The sequence below is a fragment of the Dipteris shenzhenensis genome, chromosome 14, assembly GCF_047967505.1.
Source record: "Dipteris shenzhenensis isolate YYH24624 ecotype China chromosome 14, Dip_SZ_1.0, whole genome shotgun sequence".
NCBI lineage: Eukaryota > Viridiplantae > Streptophyta > Polypodiopsida > Gleicheniales > Dipteridaceae > Dipteris > Dipteris shenzhenensis.
In genome coordinates this window covers 50,503,072-50,521,589 of record NC_141609.1, presented here as the reverse complement: position 1 = coordinate 50,521,589, position 18,518 = coordinate 50,503,072, and the positions used below count along the sequence as shown (strand labels likewise).

Genomic DNA, 18,518 nt, shown 5'->3' with positions numbered 1-18,518 from the left:
GGATGGGAAAAAAGACACTGGTGCCATTCTCTTATTGCAATGCAAAATACTGGCTTTGCCCAAGGAGAATGGCACTAATGCGATTTTCCCAATTATAAATTTAAAATGTCACTAGTGCCATTCCTCAAAACTGCCCAATTGAAAATGTAAAATGTCACTAGTGCCATTCGCCCCATTGGATGAGGTGCATTCTCCTCATTACAATGGCTAGAATGGCTAAAGTACTATTCTCCACATTGCAGTGGAGATTATGTTCATGAAAAGTCCAAGATCCATTGCAATTGGAGAGTAATGTTCTCCTTTGCAAAGAAAAAATTCATGGCTTTACAAGGAAGGAATAGTATTCCCCAAAACTTATAGGATGTTGTGGAGAATGGCACTAGTGCATTCTCCCATTGTAATGGAAAATATGGCATTGGTGCCAATCTCCTATTGCAAAGCCTAAATATTGGCTTTGTGAGGGCTCTACGGTGGGGATGGCAGTTGTGTATATTATAATCTAAAATTACTCACAACATCAAATGAGATTGCAATGCAGAGAATAGCACTAGTGCCATTCTCCTATTCCAATCTAAAATATAAGCTTTGCAAGTGAGAAAGGCAAGAAATGAGATTACAATATTTTTTGAGGTTTAATCTAAAGTTTCTCACAACATCAAATGAGATTGCAATGCAGAGAATGGCACTGGTGCCATTCTCCTATTCCAATCTAAAATATAAGCTTTGCAAGTGAGAAAGGCAAGACATGCCTCCTTTTCAAAAAAAAAATCATGGCTTTGGAAGGGGAGAACGGCACTCGTACCATTCTCGTCCTTGCAAGTGTAGAATGATGCTAGTGCCATTCCTCATAACCTCCTATGATGTCATTAATTGACTTTATTGACCAAGTTGTTTCCCCTACCTTAATTGACTTGATTGACCAACTCCTTGCAATCCCCTTTTGCCAATAGAAGGGGGTACAAAATATGCATTCCATGGTGAGGGTTATGCCATGAAGTTTCTCATGTTGTTTGTGATTATGACCTAAAGTTAATTGGCTCAAAGGAGATTTGGGGCTATATTCTAGCTATCCATCTTTGCAAGGGGGATGATACTAGTGACCATTACCAACATCTTCATATGGGGTTATAAAGAATGGCACTATGTCATTCTCCCAATTACAAGTGGGGAGTGGCAATAGTGCAAATCCCCATAGCCTCCAATGAGGTTGTGCAAAATGGAACTAGTGTTGATCTCCTAATGCAAGGTCTAAATATTGGATTTGCAAAGGGAGAATGAAACAAGTTCCATTCCTCCTTTGCAAACCCCAAATTCATGGCTTTGCAAGGGGAGAGTGGCACTAGTGGCATTTCCTTACAACCTCATTGGATGTTGTGGAGAAAGTGCCATTCTGCACTTGCAATCTACACTTGCAATGGAGAGGGTGATACTAGTGTCATTCTCCTATTGCAATGCAAAATATTGGCTTTGCCAAAGAGAATGGCACTACTGACATTCTCCCACTTGCAAAGGTAGAATGGCACTAGTGCCATTCCTCAAATCCTCCCATGAAATTATAGGGAATGGATGGCAATGCCATTCTCCTCATTGCATTGGCTAGAATGGCCAAAGTGTTGTTCTTCACATGGCAAGTGGAGAGTAATATTCTCCTTTGCAACCCAAAACTCATGGCTTTGCAAGGATTTTCCAAAATATTATAGGACGTGGATAATGGCATTAGTGCCATTCTCCCATTGCAATGGAGAGTGTGGCACTAGTACCAATCTCCTATTTCAAGGACTAAGTACTTTCTTTGTAAGGACTTTGTGGGGAATGGCACTAGTGCAAGAACTTTGTGGGGAATGGCACTAGCGTAAGGACTTTGTGGAAAACGGCATTAGTGTATACAATATATGCAATTGTGTGATCTTCTTCACGTTGATTTAATATATGCAATTGAGTGATCTTCGCCACGTTTATTATAATAACCTCATTGGATTGCAATATTCTTTGAGGTTGTTATAATATGAAATTGCTCAGTAAATCCAATGATGTTGCAATAAAGAGAATGGCACTAGTTCCATTCTCATATTATCATCCAATGATACTAGTTCCATTCTCATACAATGGAGGGAATGACACTAGTGCCATTCTCCTATTGCAATACAAACTATTGTCTTTGCAAGTGAGAATGGCCAGAAGTGCCTCCTTTGCAAAAATAAAATCATGGCTTTGCAAGGGCAGAATGGCACTAGTGCCATTCTCCACCTTGCGAGTGTAGAATGACAATAGTGCCATTTCTAGTCAAGATATATTTTCTGACTAGGTTAGAAGGCAAACTTTGCTTTCTCAGGCTATAAAATATGCTTGCATCCCATGATGTCATTAATTCACTTAATTGACCAAGTCATTTATCCTACTTAATGGAATTGATTGACCAACTCTTGGAAATCCCCTTTTACCAATAGAAAGGGGTACCAAATCATGCATTCTATGACCTAGTGATGGAGTTTCTCATAGTGTTTATAATGATGACCTAGAATCAATTGGTTAAAAGGAGATTTGTGGGGTTGTATACTAGGTATCCATCTTTGCAAGGAGGAATGGTACTAGTGCCATTCCCAACATCTTTATATGAGGTTCTAAAGAACGACACTGGAGAGTGCCATTCTCCCCATTGAAACTAGAGAGTACCATTTTGAAAATTCATGGCTTTACAAGGGGAGAATGGCACTATTGCCATTCTCCTCATTGCAATGGTGGGAATGACACTAGTATCATCCTAACTTTGCAAGGGAGATTGACAAGTGCACCATTCCTCCTTTACAAATAAAAAATCATGGCTTTGCAAGGGAAGAATGTCACTAATGTCATTCCCCCTTGTAGATCCATTGTTAAAATCAAGTGATGATCATTTGGAAATGCCAACCAAAGAAGAGGAGAGGTTCATGATCTCCAACCATATGATCTAGTACATTTTATTGCTCTCATTGCTATGGTGCTAGAAGAGGTCATGATGATTGCTATGGATGGTTTATCAAAGGAGAACACAGATGCTTCTTTGAATGCCTTTTGAATTTGTTTATGTAGCTGTATAAGACTTTGTGGGGAATGCACTAGCGCCATTCTCCACTTGCAATGAAGAAAATGGCACTAGTTTCAAATTTGCAATTCGAAAAGTCATACTATGGAGAATGGCTCTAGTGTCATTCTCCCCCTTCAATTTGAATGGCACTAGTGCCATACTCAAATTGCATACTTAGTTTAGAATACGTAATTTAAGCTCTATGTGCTCTTCATGTCCCATGTAAGTTTTAACACATATTTTTATCCTCTAGATCAAACCACTTCCTTTGCACATTGAAGCCTATTCTTCAATGCATATGACCCTAGGGGCACATTTTAAAAAACAAGGAAAGAAACTCTTTCTCACTTTGATTCAATTCGACGGTTGGTGTAGTATAGATGAGCATAGACTAGTTGACCTTACTCCAGCATAGCCAATTAAACCATGCTTGAATTCACCTGACTAGTTCTTATTGGAGTCAATCCCTTCGCTCACATGCGATTTTACACTCACAACGTTACACTAAACCCAACCACCCATTGTTCAACGAGCAGAGTTCATGGTTTTCTAAGATATTGACAGTCATACCAATAGGAAAATTGCATTAGTGGGCAGATTGAAGTTGTACTAGTGGAAGATTGTACTTCATTTCATTTTGCACTTTTATTTGAACTTTCCATGCCACTATTGCCAACCTAGTATGGTTGGTTTTTGTATTTGAAAAGAATGAATGGCACTAATTCTATTCTTCACTTGAAAAGCCAATATTTTGGCTATGCAATAGCAGAACGGCACTATCTTCAAATTTCCTACTTGATGTTTAAAATTCAAGTTTTCAATTTGAACTCCTAAAAAATTTAACTTTGAAACCTAAAATTCATGGCTTTGTAAGGAGAGAATGGTGCCATTCTCCCCATTCATTGAGGTTGCGAACAATTGTAGTAGTGCCTTTTTTGTCATTGCAATGTCGAGAATAGCACTCGTGCTGATGTCCCCATTGCATGTGGAGAATAGAAGTAGTGCCATTCTTCATGTTGTGTAGAATGAAACTAGTGCCAACCTCCTAATGCAAAGCCTAAATATTGGAATTACAAGATGAGAATGGCACTAGTGCCATTCCTTCTTTCCAAATCCAAAATTCACAGCTTTTTGAGATTTAGCAAATCCAAGAAGATATATATATATGCATGGGAGTTGTATCCGGAGTTTGCAGGTTTAAAGGAAGGTCCAGTGTTGCAGATTCTAAAGGAGAACTTGGAAAGGAGTGATTGATTTAAAAAGAACTAAAGTTATTGCTAGAATGATCCAACAATGGAGCAAATTGGTCGTGAAGGGCAAGAAAAGCAGGATAAAGAGGAAAAGCCAGCTAAAAGTGGGGAAAAGTAGGTCGCACCTTTCTTGGATAAAAATAGCAGTCACTATTTCAACCATAACTTTTGATTCTGAACTCAGACTGAGGAGCTCTTTTTTTTTGTTGGAAAGCTGGAATTGCGACCTACAACTTTCCAGAAGAGGTCAAGATCTAATTCCATGATCTATTAAGTTGAAAACTCAGAGCAATAGGAGAACGGCACTAGTGCCATTCTCCACAACATCCTCTAAGGTTGTAATAGTGCCATTCCCTTGCAATAGATTCGTTCTACCCTTGCAATAGAGAGAATGGCACTAGTGCCATTCTCTTACAATAGTGTCACTCTACCCTTGCAACAGAAAGATGGGCACTTGTGCCAATCTCCTATTACAAAGACTAAATCTTGGAGATTTGTGGGATTGTATAGCTATCATATGTTGGCTTTACAATAGGGGAATGGCACTAGTGCCATTCTACCCTTGCAATAAGGAGTATGGCACTAGTGGAATTCTCCAAAAGATCCTATGATTCCCTTGCAATAGTGTCATTATACTGTTGCAATACAGAGATTGACACTAGTGTCACTCCCTTGCAATAGTGTCATTCTACCTTGGCAATAGAGGGATTGGCACTAGTGCCAATCTCCCATTACAAAGTTTAAATCTTGGAGATTTGTGGGGTTGTTTAGCTATCCTGAGTTGGCTTTGCAAGGGGAGAATTGCACTAGTGCTATTCCCCACATAATCATAGGAGGTTGTAGAGAATGGCACTAGTGCCTTTCTTGCATTGCAATGGCAAAGCCTAAATATTGGATTTGCAAGGGGAGAATGGCAAACAATACGTGATGGATGGCACATCTTTGGTATACTAGATGGAGCATTCCATACTTTACATATGCATAGAAAATGGATCCTCCATTGCCCTAGTAGGGTCTTTAGTAGCGCTATGCTACCTTGTTCCTAAAGACAAGAGGAGCTAGTAGGGCTATGCCCTAGTAGGGTCTCTAGGGTCTTTAGTAGGGCTATGCTACCTTGTTCCTAAAGATGAGAGGAGCTAGTAGGGCTATGCCCTACTAGGGTCTCTAGTAGGGCTATGCCCTAGTATGGGGTCTCTAGTAGGGCTATGCTCCTTTGTTACTACTAAAGCCATAATCTTTCCTTTCCTCGTCCCGCAACATTACTCTACCCGAACTTGGATCTTTTGCATTTTAGACATGAAAGAGTCAAGCATAAAGGGCCTTACCTCGATAGCAAGAAAGATCGTCTTTGACAAGTAGCTAAAAAGAAAAGAAGAAAAAATAACAGTGAAGAGAGGGAGGAACCACGAGCGATATCACCACACCAAGACGATGAAGATTGAGTAGCAACGACGGAAAACAACATGCCAACCTCTCACTAAGGCTAAAAGGAGAATCAACGAGGCACAAAAAAATACATGCAAGAGCAACAACATCAAAGGAGTGGGCTCAAATAACGACTTGAATAACACAAAAACCCAATTAGGGTGAATGAACGAGCACCTCTAACTTACCCCTAAGTAGCTTTACACTAACTATGGCCTATCTAACAAGCCCAAAAGATACTTGGACTCCCCAAATATCCACATCCTTCCTAAGACCCTAGGAAGGTTTAAAAATGTCCAATCCAACAATCTGGCTTGATGAATGATTCAATATCATATGTAAAACGTAGTTTAAATGCCACACAACTATAGTAAATTCCACACATTAATGTGATATTGCTTATACTTTTATTCCCAATCTTCTGTGTATGTTGCTACTCCCACTACTAATAGATGGTACTTTCTTTTTTGCCCTGCGGTCTAGTACTACTTTTGTAAGTTCATGCTATTGGTAGTCTTGCATGCTACTTCTATATTCCTCCTAGCATATTTGCAAGTCAACTCCTCGTCTTTTGTCATAGATGGCAGGGACCTCCACGATAGGAGGCTATTCAAGTCAAATGCACATGGCATTCGTGTAGGAAAGCATGCACGCAAGGGACTAGATACAAACTTATTCAATGCACGTGTTTGAAAAATAGGCAATTGCAATGAAAACAAGCTTGGACAAGTCGATAGTGCAATGACTTTGTGAACATTCTATATCTACTCACTCCCAAAGGTCCCTCACCTAGGTCACACCTATAGCTTGGATCCTTAGAAAAAAGCTTGCATCCCATTTGAGCTGAAAACTTTTTGCTTACCTCCATGCACAAGCCACCCCTAGGCATCCTTGCAAGTTGAAGTCACTACCCCTCCATACTACTAGGCTGTCCTAAAAGAATATGTTGCTCATCAATACAACTAGTCTTAGTCTGCTTGGAACTTGTAGAGGTCATACTTGGTATTCAATGAACATCAACATCCATGTCACCCTTAGGTGTGTTCATGCTAGTGTACAGTTAGTTCAAATCTAAGTCAAAACTTGACAATGAGGGTGTCAATGGGCAAGGCCTGTAAATGAGCAAGCAACTTAATATGGGTGAATTAGAGAGAGAGAGAGAGAGAGAGAGAGAGAGAGAGAGAGAGAGAGAGACATGAATAGGACCCCCCAACGAGAAAAACTCGCTCTATTAATTAATTTCTCTGGGGCCGCGATGGTAGATGGAGAGGCCCGATTAAGTTAAGCATATCTGAGGGGGGGACGATTGATTAAGGCAAAACTAGATGCAGAAGTCTCTAAAAGCCGTTGGATGCAGAAGTTTGTAGAAGTCCGCCTGGCTAAAAGAAGCAACAGCAAGAGAAGAACAAGAACAAGCAACAATAGTGAAGATGAACACAAAGAAGAAAAAACTATAGCAACGAAGATGACGAAGCAACAACAGCAACTCATCCACTGTGTAGATTTCCCATCACAGCACCATCGCTTGACTTCCCACCCAATCCTTCCATCACTTGCTCGCCATTCCACCCCTTCTCTTTGTCGACCATAAGCCGCCTCTCATTCAATACCTTCCCTTAACCTGTCGCTCAAGCCTTCCTCCACTTCGCTGCTTCCTGTTGCTCTCATCTATGGCTCTCTCATCACGCTTCCCATAATTTGCCTTCGTTGCTTCCTACAACTCTCTATCTGGCGAGCAACCCGCTCTCATTGCAAAACCGTAGGTTGGCACATCACCATTGTGATGCTTCCCAATGGCGATGCTTCCTCTCAATGCCAAACATTTAGCAACTTGCTTTAATTAAATCCATCACGGGAGCACTTGCAAAATCCCCTCACTCTACTCGTTGGCAGAGGGAGAAGGAAGGGGGAGACGAATAAAGAGGCAGAAGGGAAATGAGCCGCAGAGGTAGAGGGAGAGGCAACATGAGGGAGACGGAAGTTACAGAACGGGCGGGTAGAAAAACTTAGGTTAAGAAAATTTACGCCCTTCACATATTAGAGACTTAGGTTAATAATCAACGCCCCTCACACTCACAACTAATTAATTAATAGTTTTACGCATAGGAGCGATTAGACATGACTCGGAGGGGGGAGAGAGAGAGAGAGAGAGAGAGAGAGAGAGAGAGAGAGAGAGAGAGAGAGGTTGCATAGTCACAATAAAAAATGCATCACACGTAAGGGTGGGAGGGCATGTGTGAGTGAGAGACTAGTTGTGACCGACCATTACTATGACAATGTGCGCGTGCGTATAGGCGACTAGGAACCACGATCATTGGATGTTGTCACAAGTGTATCCATGTGTTGAGCTGATGGAAGCATGACCATGAGAGGGTGCTACCCCAGCATGCACGTATGCATGCAAAAAGGGGAGGTATGCGTGTGTGCATGACACAGACATGGGATTGCGCACACGTGCTCACGTTATTCCCCACAAACCCCAAAACAAACAGGACAAATAAAAACATTTCCCCTCCTTAATTGGGTAATTCCGTGACAACCATGCTAATAAAAGGCAGCTGCAAGACTTAGAGCAGCCACTGCTTAAATACTTTCTGGCTTGCATTCAAATGTTACAACAGAACTTGAATGTTACATCAGTGTGATCCAAAGATGCCTAGTAAATAATACAAATGCCCTTAGAAGGGCTAGAGAATGGGCTTCCCTTTCTATATTCGCTGGGAATCATCTTCCTTATTACAACAATCTCGGGAGGGTATATTCCAATTGACCATTAGTAAGGTGTATGGCTTTCCCGTTTTTCCCAATTGGGTCAAATGTATGCCATTGTGGCTGATGTAAATTAGTAGCGCTTGATTATTTGCAGCAGAAGTTGTGCTGCAGAATCTTTGGCTTTTTTTACACTCGGCATCGGCTCACCAACACATTCGTCAGTCCAACCTCGTTCCATAGTGTGAATACGAACTGAATAGGTAAACCTCTTTGCATGAGCAGGACCACCTTCACTTACACACCTTCAAAAGGAAATGAAGTTATTTTTCCAGGTTACCAAGATAGTTTCAACTACAAACCATATACACAGTCCACAACTCTCCTTTTCCAGCTTGATGACCTAAGAGGGACAGCCCCTTTCATTCTTGTTTTGACTAACCACCCAATGGGCTGAGAGAGGGCATACCTGTACTGTGGCATTGGCCACTGTCTTCTTAAACAAATATCATTAAGCATCTGCCTGGTAAAAGTTTGAATAGCCTTCTTTTTGGGATCTCCGACACTGCCTGTTTCACCAGCAGCTTTCGCAGCTTCCTGTTGACTGGCCTCTTTTTCCTTTAATTTGATCAGTGCATTGCGAGCGGCTAATTTTTGAGCCATTTTCTTTTGTGGATTTTGTGCCAAGCCAACCTGTACACCATCAATAAGCACTTCAACAGTGGCTACATTACCTGCTCTAGAAGACTTGTACTCAAGACCTTCAGCTTGCTGCTGGCATCGCTCTTGCAGTTCTCGAACAGGATGCATAGGTAGAGTATCTTGGGTCACCATTGGTTGCAAAAGTGGTTCAAAAACCTGAAACAGAAGTAGAGTTTTTATGAGCATGGTCTCAGTTATTAAATATCACCATCTGCACACAACTACCATGTTTACCTGCCATACTCCATCTGTGGACAGACCATTGTCGAGGAAAATTGCACCAGCAATAGATTCTACAATGTCTCCAAGGACCTTAGGAGCCTTGAAGTCTCCAAGTCCAAAAGAATTGACCCCGGGTTTATCCAATTCAGCCTTTATATCTTTCACAAAATCACGAATCTGCAAAGTGGGATATCTCTAGTGAGAATTCTTTGGACTCAGACATCTTTATTTGTCAATGAAATGCTCATAATTTTCCTGATGACTTGTCCAAAACTTACCTGTGTCTCTAAAGCAGTAGAGCCATGTCGTAAATGAGTATGCAGTGTATGTTTCACAGCAACACGAGCAAAATTTTCATTATTGACAGCAGCAGCTCGAAGGTCCGTTAGTCGACCTGGTGGAAGGTCTGTATAGGTGAAGAAAAGATGCCGCGTTATGAGGTGATCTAAAACAGCATCTCCAACAAACTCAAGCCGCTGATAGCAGGGTACCCCAGATGCAGGCCGTGATGCATGTGTGATAGCCTCAACAAGAAGGCTCCTCTCTCTAAATTTGTAATTGAGAGCCTTATCTAAGCCCTCAAAGTCGATACTCCTCAGCACCGTATCTGGAACAGTGCAACCTGCTATTGCTCTTTGTCCCTCTTCCATGTCATAATGTGAAGGTATACCAATCCAATCCATGAGATGTGTCGCAGCTTTTTGACCACTTTCTACATAATATACACCAATCAATGCTTCAACAACATCAGCAAGAGTCTTGCTGGATAGTACCCTGTAAGAGCTCGAATCACCTTCAATCTCACCATCCTCCATGGTGCTTGTGTCATCATCGTCAATCTCCTCCACATTGGGCTTCTCCTCCTTCAATTCTTTTGGTAAGTCATCTTCTTTGCATGCATCCAATCCCAAAATGTCATCCCCATCCTTCGTATCTTCATCAAACACAGGAGGCACTCCTGGGGCTGCCCAACGGCATGGCGCGAAACGGTCAGCCTGTATGTATGCTTGCAAACCTCTTTGAAGTGCCTTTTGATAAAGGACCATATTGCTAACATTCTGTTGCCTCATCCGAGTGAGCTGTCCTTCATGCTTTTGAGGAAACTTCAAAAATAGCCAACGGCTTACAACCCATTTCAAGTAGGCGTCCCCAAGCAGTTCTGCTCGTTCATAACAGAAAGTCTCTTGGCAGGAAGCAGCAGTCAAAGCCTCCAAGACCTGGAAAAGAAGAGACAGGGAGAACCATGTTCACAATTATAAAAGGAAAAAAAAGAGCTTGACACTGATCCTGCAGAAAAGAGGATGTAAACAGGTATACAACATGATTCAACAGAAAAGTCCATGATTCAGTCATGCAACTAGAATCCCACTTGCTATTTTAACTCCATCACAAGACAGGCTAATTACATACTATCTCAATTTCCAACGAGTCATGATGAAATTAAGCAATATCTCAAAAGAGGTAGAGTCTTGGCCAAACACTGCAACAATTCTATGCAATAACACAGCAAAGGCAATTTCCACATCGAGTGCATGTAAGGTCAGCGTTGTAACCCAATAGGAGGACAAAAGCGTCTACCAAACTGATTCTCTTACAGTGATTAAGAGGGTGAAAAAGGAAATTGAGAATTCTTTAATGTGAGCAAAAAAGAGTGAGAATATAATTTGCCTTTTTTATGTTTTGGAATGTCCCCAATGGAAAAAGATGATCAATACTATAGCTCAAATTGGGCCTCCATGGTGCACAATCAGTGCCAAACAAATGAGGACAAATAGCTTATCTCGGCTGGTTGAGCACACTCGGAGTTCCCAGGAAAGATCAAGGTGCTATGGCCGAAGTATGGGTGCACTATTCTCACGGATGGATGGGCTGATCTCTGCAAGAGGGGGCTAACTAACATGCTTCTCTTTTCTTGCTATGGTACTATGTACATGTGTAGCATCCCTGCAAGTGTAACTGCGCTGTCTATCAATGCTGAATGGTTGTACAGGCAAGTCAAGCTAATTATAGATGATGTGGGGGTGCAAGTAAGCACAGATGATGCCTCTCATGGAACACATCATTGGTCCACAAACAACCCCATCTAGATGGTAGCTCTAGATCCCCATTTAGAGTATTTATAACCTTTCATTGGAAAGCAAATGATGAAATAATAGTACATGCATTGTTGGAAGGGGTTTCTTTTTTAGTACCTTGGTCTCCCATGATTATAAGCATAATGCATAGGTCACCAAGGTTCCCATCTACTACTACTCTCAATAAAGGATAAGATGTAAAGATACAATTAGAGTTGGGATGACTTTTGTATTTTCTTGGAATCATGATTCTTAAGTACAAAAAGGAGGCGCACGCACGTGATTTTCACTGAACTTTCACAAAATAAAAAATATGATCACATCGTTATCATGTGCTCAATGTCATCCTTTGTATTTGTTATAGGACATCCTTTGTCGATCAAGTTATGAATAAAGGCATAAAGAACCTTCATTGCTACTTCTAGGTTGAGGATGAGACGATTGAAGAGGCATATCCATCCATGGTGTGGCCCCATATGCCACCCACTCACTTGACTTGCTCCTTAAGAGAGAAAGTTGGATTGGGTAATTGGCAAGGTCAACAAGGCTAATTTCATAGCCCGATTTTTCTACACGAGCCACAAAGCCTTATCTATTTATTGAGGACTTAATCCAAGAGGACTCACTATCGTTGGGTCTTGAAAGACACGATTTGGGGGTCAACATTGTCATGGAGAGGCTACTATCCGTGTGGCAGCATCTCATGCAGACAACTCTCTCCAATGAATGATGAAACTGGAAAGATAGTAAGAAGCCTGATGCAGAAAGGTGCAATTGTTTATTCCTGATCCTATCTTGCCAGTGGCATTCAAGTCTAATGAGACCTCTCTATTCATATCACACATCGAGAGGAACATACTATGGGCCTCTTGTATGACAGCATGAGATGTGTTCAGGAGCCTTTAGAGAAAGGACAGCAAGATCTGGTAACACATCAGAGGTGTATATAAATTAGGATAATCAATATGGCATGTCTTCGTTTTTCTTAAATGTACATTTTTATTTATGCTTTCTCTTCTGTCAATGTTCAAGCTGATGGATATTTTGGAAAAGCGTGTGACACATTGGAATTAGTGCATCATGCTTTCTTTCTCTTAGGTTAATTTTTACAGTGCTGCATGTGAAGAAAAGTGTCACATGTTGGAATTAGTTCCAAAAACATATCCATTGCCCATCTTTTACATCATTTCTAGAGAGGAGATGTGGGTACAGAGATTGATGAATAACTCACTGAGGACTGGTTGTCTCACATTGGCACAGCTTATGCCCTCTCTAAGGACAACCTATTATACGCAACTGTTGCCATTCCAAAACCATGTAGCTGTATATACGAGGGCAAGACGTCAAGAGGCAGCTCTAGGTCATTTCTAGGTGGGAGAAATTTGGCAGGACTCTGGAGATGCAGAGGTTGGTTTTCAGAAGCTTAGACCTTGAAGCTCTAACTCTACACCATTTATGATTTCAGCTTGAATATCAATTCAGTTTTGTAGTTATGGACTCTAGTTGAGTTTTGACCATGGGAGCTCCTATGGGTTCTCTTTGTAATAGTACTGAGCAGATGGACTTAAACGATGTTTGTACCAGGGAGTGGGAGTATGAGAAGAATGAAGATTCCAAGGACAGCCGCTGTATGCCAACGTCAGTGAGAAGACTCGAGAGACTAAGAAATATGATTCAGGAGGAAGCAAGCCTGAGAAGTATAATTTAGGAGGAAGCATAAATCAAAAGCGAGATCTCTCAAACGTCCATCGATAGGAGATGAGTGTGCCATTCTTTCTCGCGAAGATCCGGGTGGATATAGTGGTGCTTCTGAGCCTAATCAAGCAGATGGCAATCCCAAGTGCTTACTGCTATGACATAAAAGGGTTTGGCATAAGAAGTAGATAAGGGTTTGGTGTAGGAAGTAAGTGTGACAGATCAAGCTCAGACTTGTATAATGTAGGAGGATGAGGCATTGGTGTAGCAACTAGAGCAGCATACTTCACAAGTTTTAGTGTACTTTGTTCCCTCTGGTTCTGTGGCTGCTTTACTTTCTAGCTATCTGTATCTTTGATATTGTATAATACAAGCTAGTACAAAATGATTTATTTATTTTTAACCAATCTTCTAACAAGTTAGTTTACATATAAATGTCAGAAAAAAATATACCTTCGATGCAGGGATCTGGTAACCAATTTTATGCTTCAGTTGTATGGCAAGTAGCATACTCTCTAATCTTCTCATGATAGAGGGCAAACGTTGGGCACCTCTAACTAAAGGACCAGGTAGAGGATGTATCAAACACAACTCTGGTGGTAACATGACATAATATGTTTTATCTTGACCCTCGTCAAGGTTACCCGTTCCTGCTACAAAAACAATGGAACAAATCAAGACATTCAAAAAAGAGCCGAAAAGTTTCAATGATTATCAGAAATGCAGCACTTCGTACAAAAAGAACTTGACTAAACTTTGCAATATTAACCAGCACGACTTGTTTATTGATGTGAAAGCAATTGAAAGGCCTACAGGCAACATGGCCACGTTTACACAAGTATGCAACTACTCTAACTCTGCAAGAATACTATAACACACCCGCACAATCTGATATTTTGTTAGCAAACGGACAGAATTTCAAGTGCATATGTGTTCATTTCAGCTGCAATCAAAGCGTGTCTATTAGAAAAAAGTGATTGCCACACACTCAAAACTTTGCAAGATTGATAACAGCTGTAAGAGCATTTCAGCTTATATTACAGCGATATATGACTGAAGATTAGCCACATCAATCCCTGTATGTCTTGATCTCGATTAGAGAACAATCTGCAAAGTTTGATACCTTCTGTAGACTCAAAACGTGGAGAAAGCAGGTTTTTGCAGTGGGACACCCCCCTTCCCCTTATTAAAGGTTGCCTTTTGCATTTCAATTCTCTCCCATACCTGGCCATAAGAAAGAATAGAACATGAGATAAACAATTCAAATTGAAAGAGCTATAGATCCATGAGAATAAGCAATTAGAAAACCCACTTTTGTCTGTAATAATCTGCATAGGAACTGTACTCCAGTGGTCCAAGATAACCATCTTTCCTTGGAAAGGAACTTTCAGCATTCATCTCAAAACGTATGGAGTCCACATAGAATCTCTTCCCTGAGTGAGCTGCAGTAAGAATTTGCCCTGTCAATTCATTGATGTCGTGAAATCCATCAGCCATAAGCAACATTCCCTCTTTAGGAGCAATATCCTCTGTCTCCTCTATTGTTTCACATGAGGGGACCAGCCCTGACGCCTTTACTATATCGAACTCCGCGACTGCCCCTCGTTTCCCATAAGTGGGGTGAGGAGCTTTTTGGCCAACGGTCATATTAAACCTGAGTTTCCCAAAACCATACTCTCTGCGGTCTCCACCTAGCGCACGCTCATCCGTTCCCAGAAATACATCCGGGCGAGCACGCTGGAGTGGATTATTCCAATCTTCAGTAGTTAACATGTTTTCAATAATCTCCCAATCAATCTGTAACGATGGGCTTACAGATCCACTCATGAGAGGAACAAAGAGATATGCTTTTGAAGTATCCCAAGGTGTACTAGCAGGTTCAACATCCACGTCCAAAACAATGCTCATAAGGCGCACATGAAAAGACTTCAAAGAGTCCAACTGCAAAAGAAAGGATGACAAACACATAATCAAAAACCTCTCTCTCTCTCTCTCTCTCTCTCTCTCTCTCTCTCTTTCTTTTTCACACACTCTGTGATGACGAGTAGGAGTATCGAAAAGAGGGGATGGTGTGTGTAATGGCAGCCAGCGAAGAAGGGAAGTGGGCTTGTCTACATTGACGGGAAAGTCATTATCCGAGAGACCAGCTTTTGTGACACGGGTACATGACTTTGATGGGATATCTCAAGGTGTATGCCTCAGGCACACCTTGGTTTCTATGTGTGAGTGCTAGAGGCACAGTTAGGTGCCCATAAGCACAGTTAGGTGGTGGAAAGCCACATAGGATGATTGAGAGAATCTAGGAGCAGATTGAGGAGATGATTGTGGAGCTCTGAAGTCATCAGTGATGTCAGTGAGCATGTATGAGGTGCCTACATAAGGACCTCACTCTTCTTCATTCCATAATGCAATGAGTTTGTGTCCACTCTACTCTTTCTTTTCAGTTTACCAACATGGTATCAGAGCCATTTGATCCCCCTTGATCCATTTCTGCCACATCATCTTCTTCTTCTCCATCTTCTTCTTCACCATCTCTTCCTCTTCTTCCCAAAGTTTGCTTAAGCCTGTTCTCCTCCGGTTCTCTACCATTTTCCACGCCCTTCCTGCTGGAGATCCACCTCGAAGGGACGAACCCCTGGCTGAAAGGAATTGAAGAAATACGCGCTCGTCTCGTCGCCATTACACGCAGTTCGTTGACCTTTGTTCCTGCGTTTTCTCTCAGCATACTTCTTACTTCTCTAATTCCTTTCAGAGGGAGCTAGTCAATACCTAGAGCTATCCTGTGCTAAAATCTGAGCAGCAATGGTTGCATATTCAAGCTGAAAACAGAGAAAAACCAGTCGAAATTGGAGAGACTAGCTATGGCGCCCTGACGTGTTTTTGCGCCTTTTCTTCTCAGAGGACCTTCTGTGGTATATCAGCTCTCTTTTGCCTCAGAAACCCCCTTTTCCTTTGCTCTGAAGAGTGAGATACAAGCCCTCCAAGTTCAGTCTTTTGATTTTGACAGTTTTGACAAGTTTTTGAAGATGATGCTACATAAAATGCTACTCTAGCATTTCTGAGTTTTTGAAGTTTTGAAAAGCATCAGTATAACTGTGGCTACAGCTTTGCTTTGAGTTGCTACACCTGGATTTGATTGGAAAGCTTTCATTTAGCCACTTTTGTGAAGCATGTAAGTGAAAGCATCATTGATTTGTAGTATGAAATTTGGTCACAAGTCTTTGCAGTAAATGCTTATACTTTGAAGCTTTTCAGTTATTTATCTAGCCTTGTAAGAGAGAAGACACTGCCCAATTCTTGGGTTAGACCCTCTCATGGCTTGCTTATGCAAAATATGTGAAAGGCCAAATCATAAAGTAATGTCTTGTTATGCTACTAAGGAAGAGAATGCCAACCTGGTTTCCTTGTTGAAGATTGCCAAAATAATGGTTGCCAAAAAGGAAGCAACTACAAAGCCAGAGATCTACCCTCTCATGGCACCTTCATTTGACTCCAAGTACAAGAAAAAGATGAAGGTCATATACCTAAGATATGCTTCTCTACACAATTATGGAGATGACGAGATAATTGCTCTCTTGAAGGATATGACTTTCAGATCCACTTGTTCTTTTATCATGGTACCATCTTATAAGGCACTAGACACTGCCCATGTGGTAAGACCTTGCCTTGACACGGATATTTTGCCTCCACAAGATGAGGCATCCCATGAAGATTATGCATTTCAAATCATCTCTATGTATGCTCCAGATCTCTCTTTTTATGTCAAGGTACTCAGCCTGGATAGTCCTCCAAAATGAATGAAATAAACTATTGTGTTTTGTGTGTTTTGTAAACACCTCTGGTCACCTTATGATGTAGGCCATGTGTATGTTTTACTCCATGGTACCTCCTGCAGACATTGTGTGCATGTACATGCAGGGGAGATAACCATTGGACGGTCTTTTTGTATCCCTTTTTGTTTACCTTACACCCATGGGAACCCTTGCTAGCTTGAGATCCTAGCCATTGATAGATCCATGACCACCATGAGATGGCATGAGACACCTTGTGCTAGCTGTATCCTTGACATAGCCTGAGGCATTCCCTTGAGGGAGGGTTTGATGGGATATCTCAAGGTGTATGCCTCAGGCACACCTTGGTTTCTATGTGTGAGTGCTAGAGGCACAGTTAGGTGCCCATAAGCACAGTTAGGTGGTGGAAAGCCACATAGGATGATTGAGAGAATCTAGGAGCAAATTGAGGAGATGATTGTGGAGCTCTGAAGTCATCAGTGATGTCAGTGAGCATGTATGAGGTGCCTACATAAGGACCTCACTCTTCTTCATTCCATAATGCAAGTATTCTGAGTTGGTGTCCACTCTACTCTTTCTTTTCAGTTTACCAACAGACTTTATAGTCTCCCCCCCCTTTCCAACACTTGGCGCCGACCACTCATACTTGTCATTTAGCATCTCAACTGCACTACCAGACACAGGGTGTGATCCCCCTGGCCCCAACCAATCGGGGTACATTTTGATCATGCTCTTGATGCGATATACATGAGCCACTTGTCCCATAGCTTTGGGGATGATGCACATCTCGCTCATACTTCAGACTCACTTGTATCAATGATCCAAGATGCTGCCATAAGATCATTCCCTATGACCCGACACTACGTCCTCCAATAGGGAAGATGCCCCAAAATCCATGCAGGATATGAGATCTCACCTCATATGGGAGTATACTTTGGGCCACTTGTGACGAGGTATGAGGCAAAGCAAATCTCACAATGTTTGACACGACGTTAGAGGTTCCTCTCACATAGGATGGATGAGGTGATTCGATCTTTTCACTCCACTATTACATGGAGGCGACTATCTGAAGGCGGAAAGCCACCTATTCCCATCACAAACCTAGGTGTGTGACCACATATGCGACATCACTCTATGACGTCCTAGTTCAAACACCACCTAGTATGACCTCCCTTCCCATGCGCACCACATGCATTTTGCCCAAGCCCATAATGGTATGCTCGGAATACTACCACCATCATGCCGATACACAAAGCAAGGGATCCCATGGACACTAGGAACTGTCATACTCTCATGATTGGTTACATTGGCCAAGATTTATGGATCAGTACTAGAGAGAGACAGATATACACACACACACACACAGAGAAAGAAAGAAAGAAAGAAAGATATATTAATGTCCACAGGAGACCTCACGGGTCTATGGGACAAAATACACACCAAAATCATCAGCATCAGTTAGAGACTGAGAGTCTATGGGGGGATATAGCAGATTCAAGTACTATATCAAAAGTGGTCTGAATAACATCAATTTAAGACCGAGAGTCTTTGGGTTTAGGTTTGAAATCTCTAATGAGTGCTTGCC

At 41.6% G+C, this 18,518-nt stretch overlaps 1 protein-coding gene across 2 annotated transcripts in view; it reads right to left on the bottom strand.

Annotated features, from left to right (window-relative positions):
* Positions 1-8,302: 8,302 nt before the first annotated feature.
* The window catches only part of DCL1 (dicer-like 1), a 49,972-nt gene continuing 39,756 nt past the window's right edge, over positions 8,303-18,518 (bottom strand). The window contains exons 16-22 of one of the 2 annotated variants that reach the window (XM_087385220.1): positions 14,455-15,083; positions 14,266-14,366; positions 13,596-13,795; positions 9,651-10,589; positions 9,385-9,549; positions 8,918-9,306; positions 8,303-8,753 (exon numbers count right to left, since the gene is read on the bottom strand). In XM_087385220.1, the coding sequence (XP_087241346.1) occupies positions 8,582-8,753; positions 8,918-9,306; positions 9,385-9,549; positions 9,651-10,589; positions 13,596-13,795; positions 14,266-14,366; positions 14,455-15,083 (2,595 nt within the window). In that variant the 3' untranslated portion in view covers positions 8,303-8,581. The remainder of the gene's footprint in view (positions 8,754-8,917; positions 9,307-9,384; positions 9,550-9,650; positions 10,590-13,595; positions 13,796-14,265; positions 14,367-14,454; positions 15,084-18,518) is intronic. The other variant, XM_087385221.1, reaches the window with a different exon arrangement.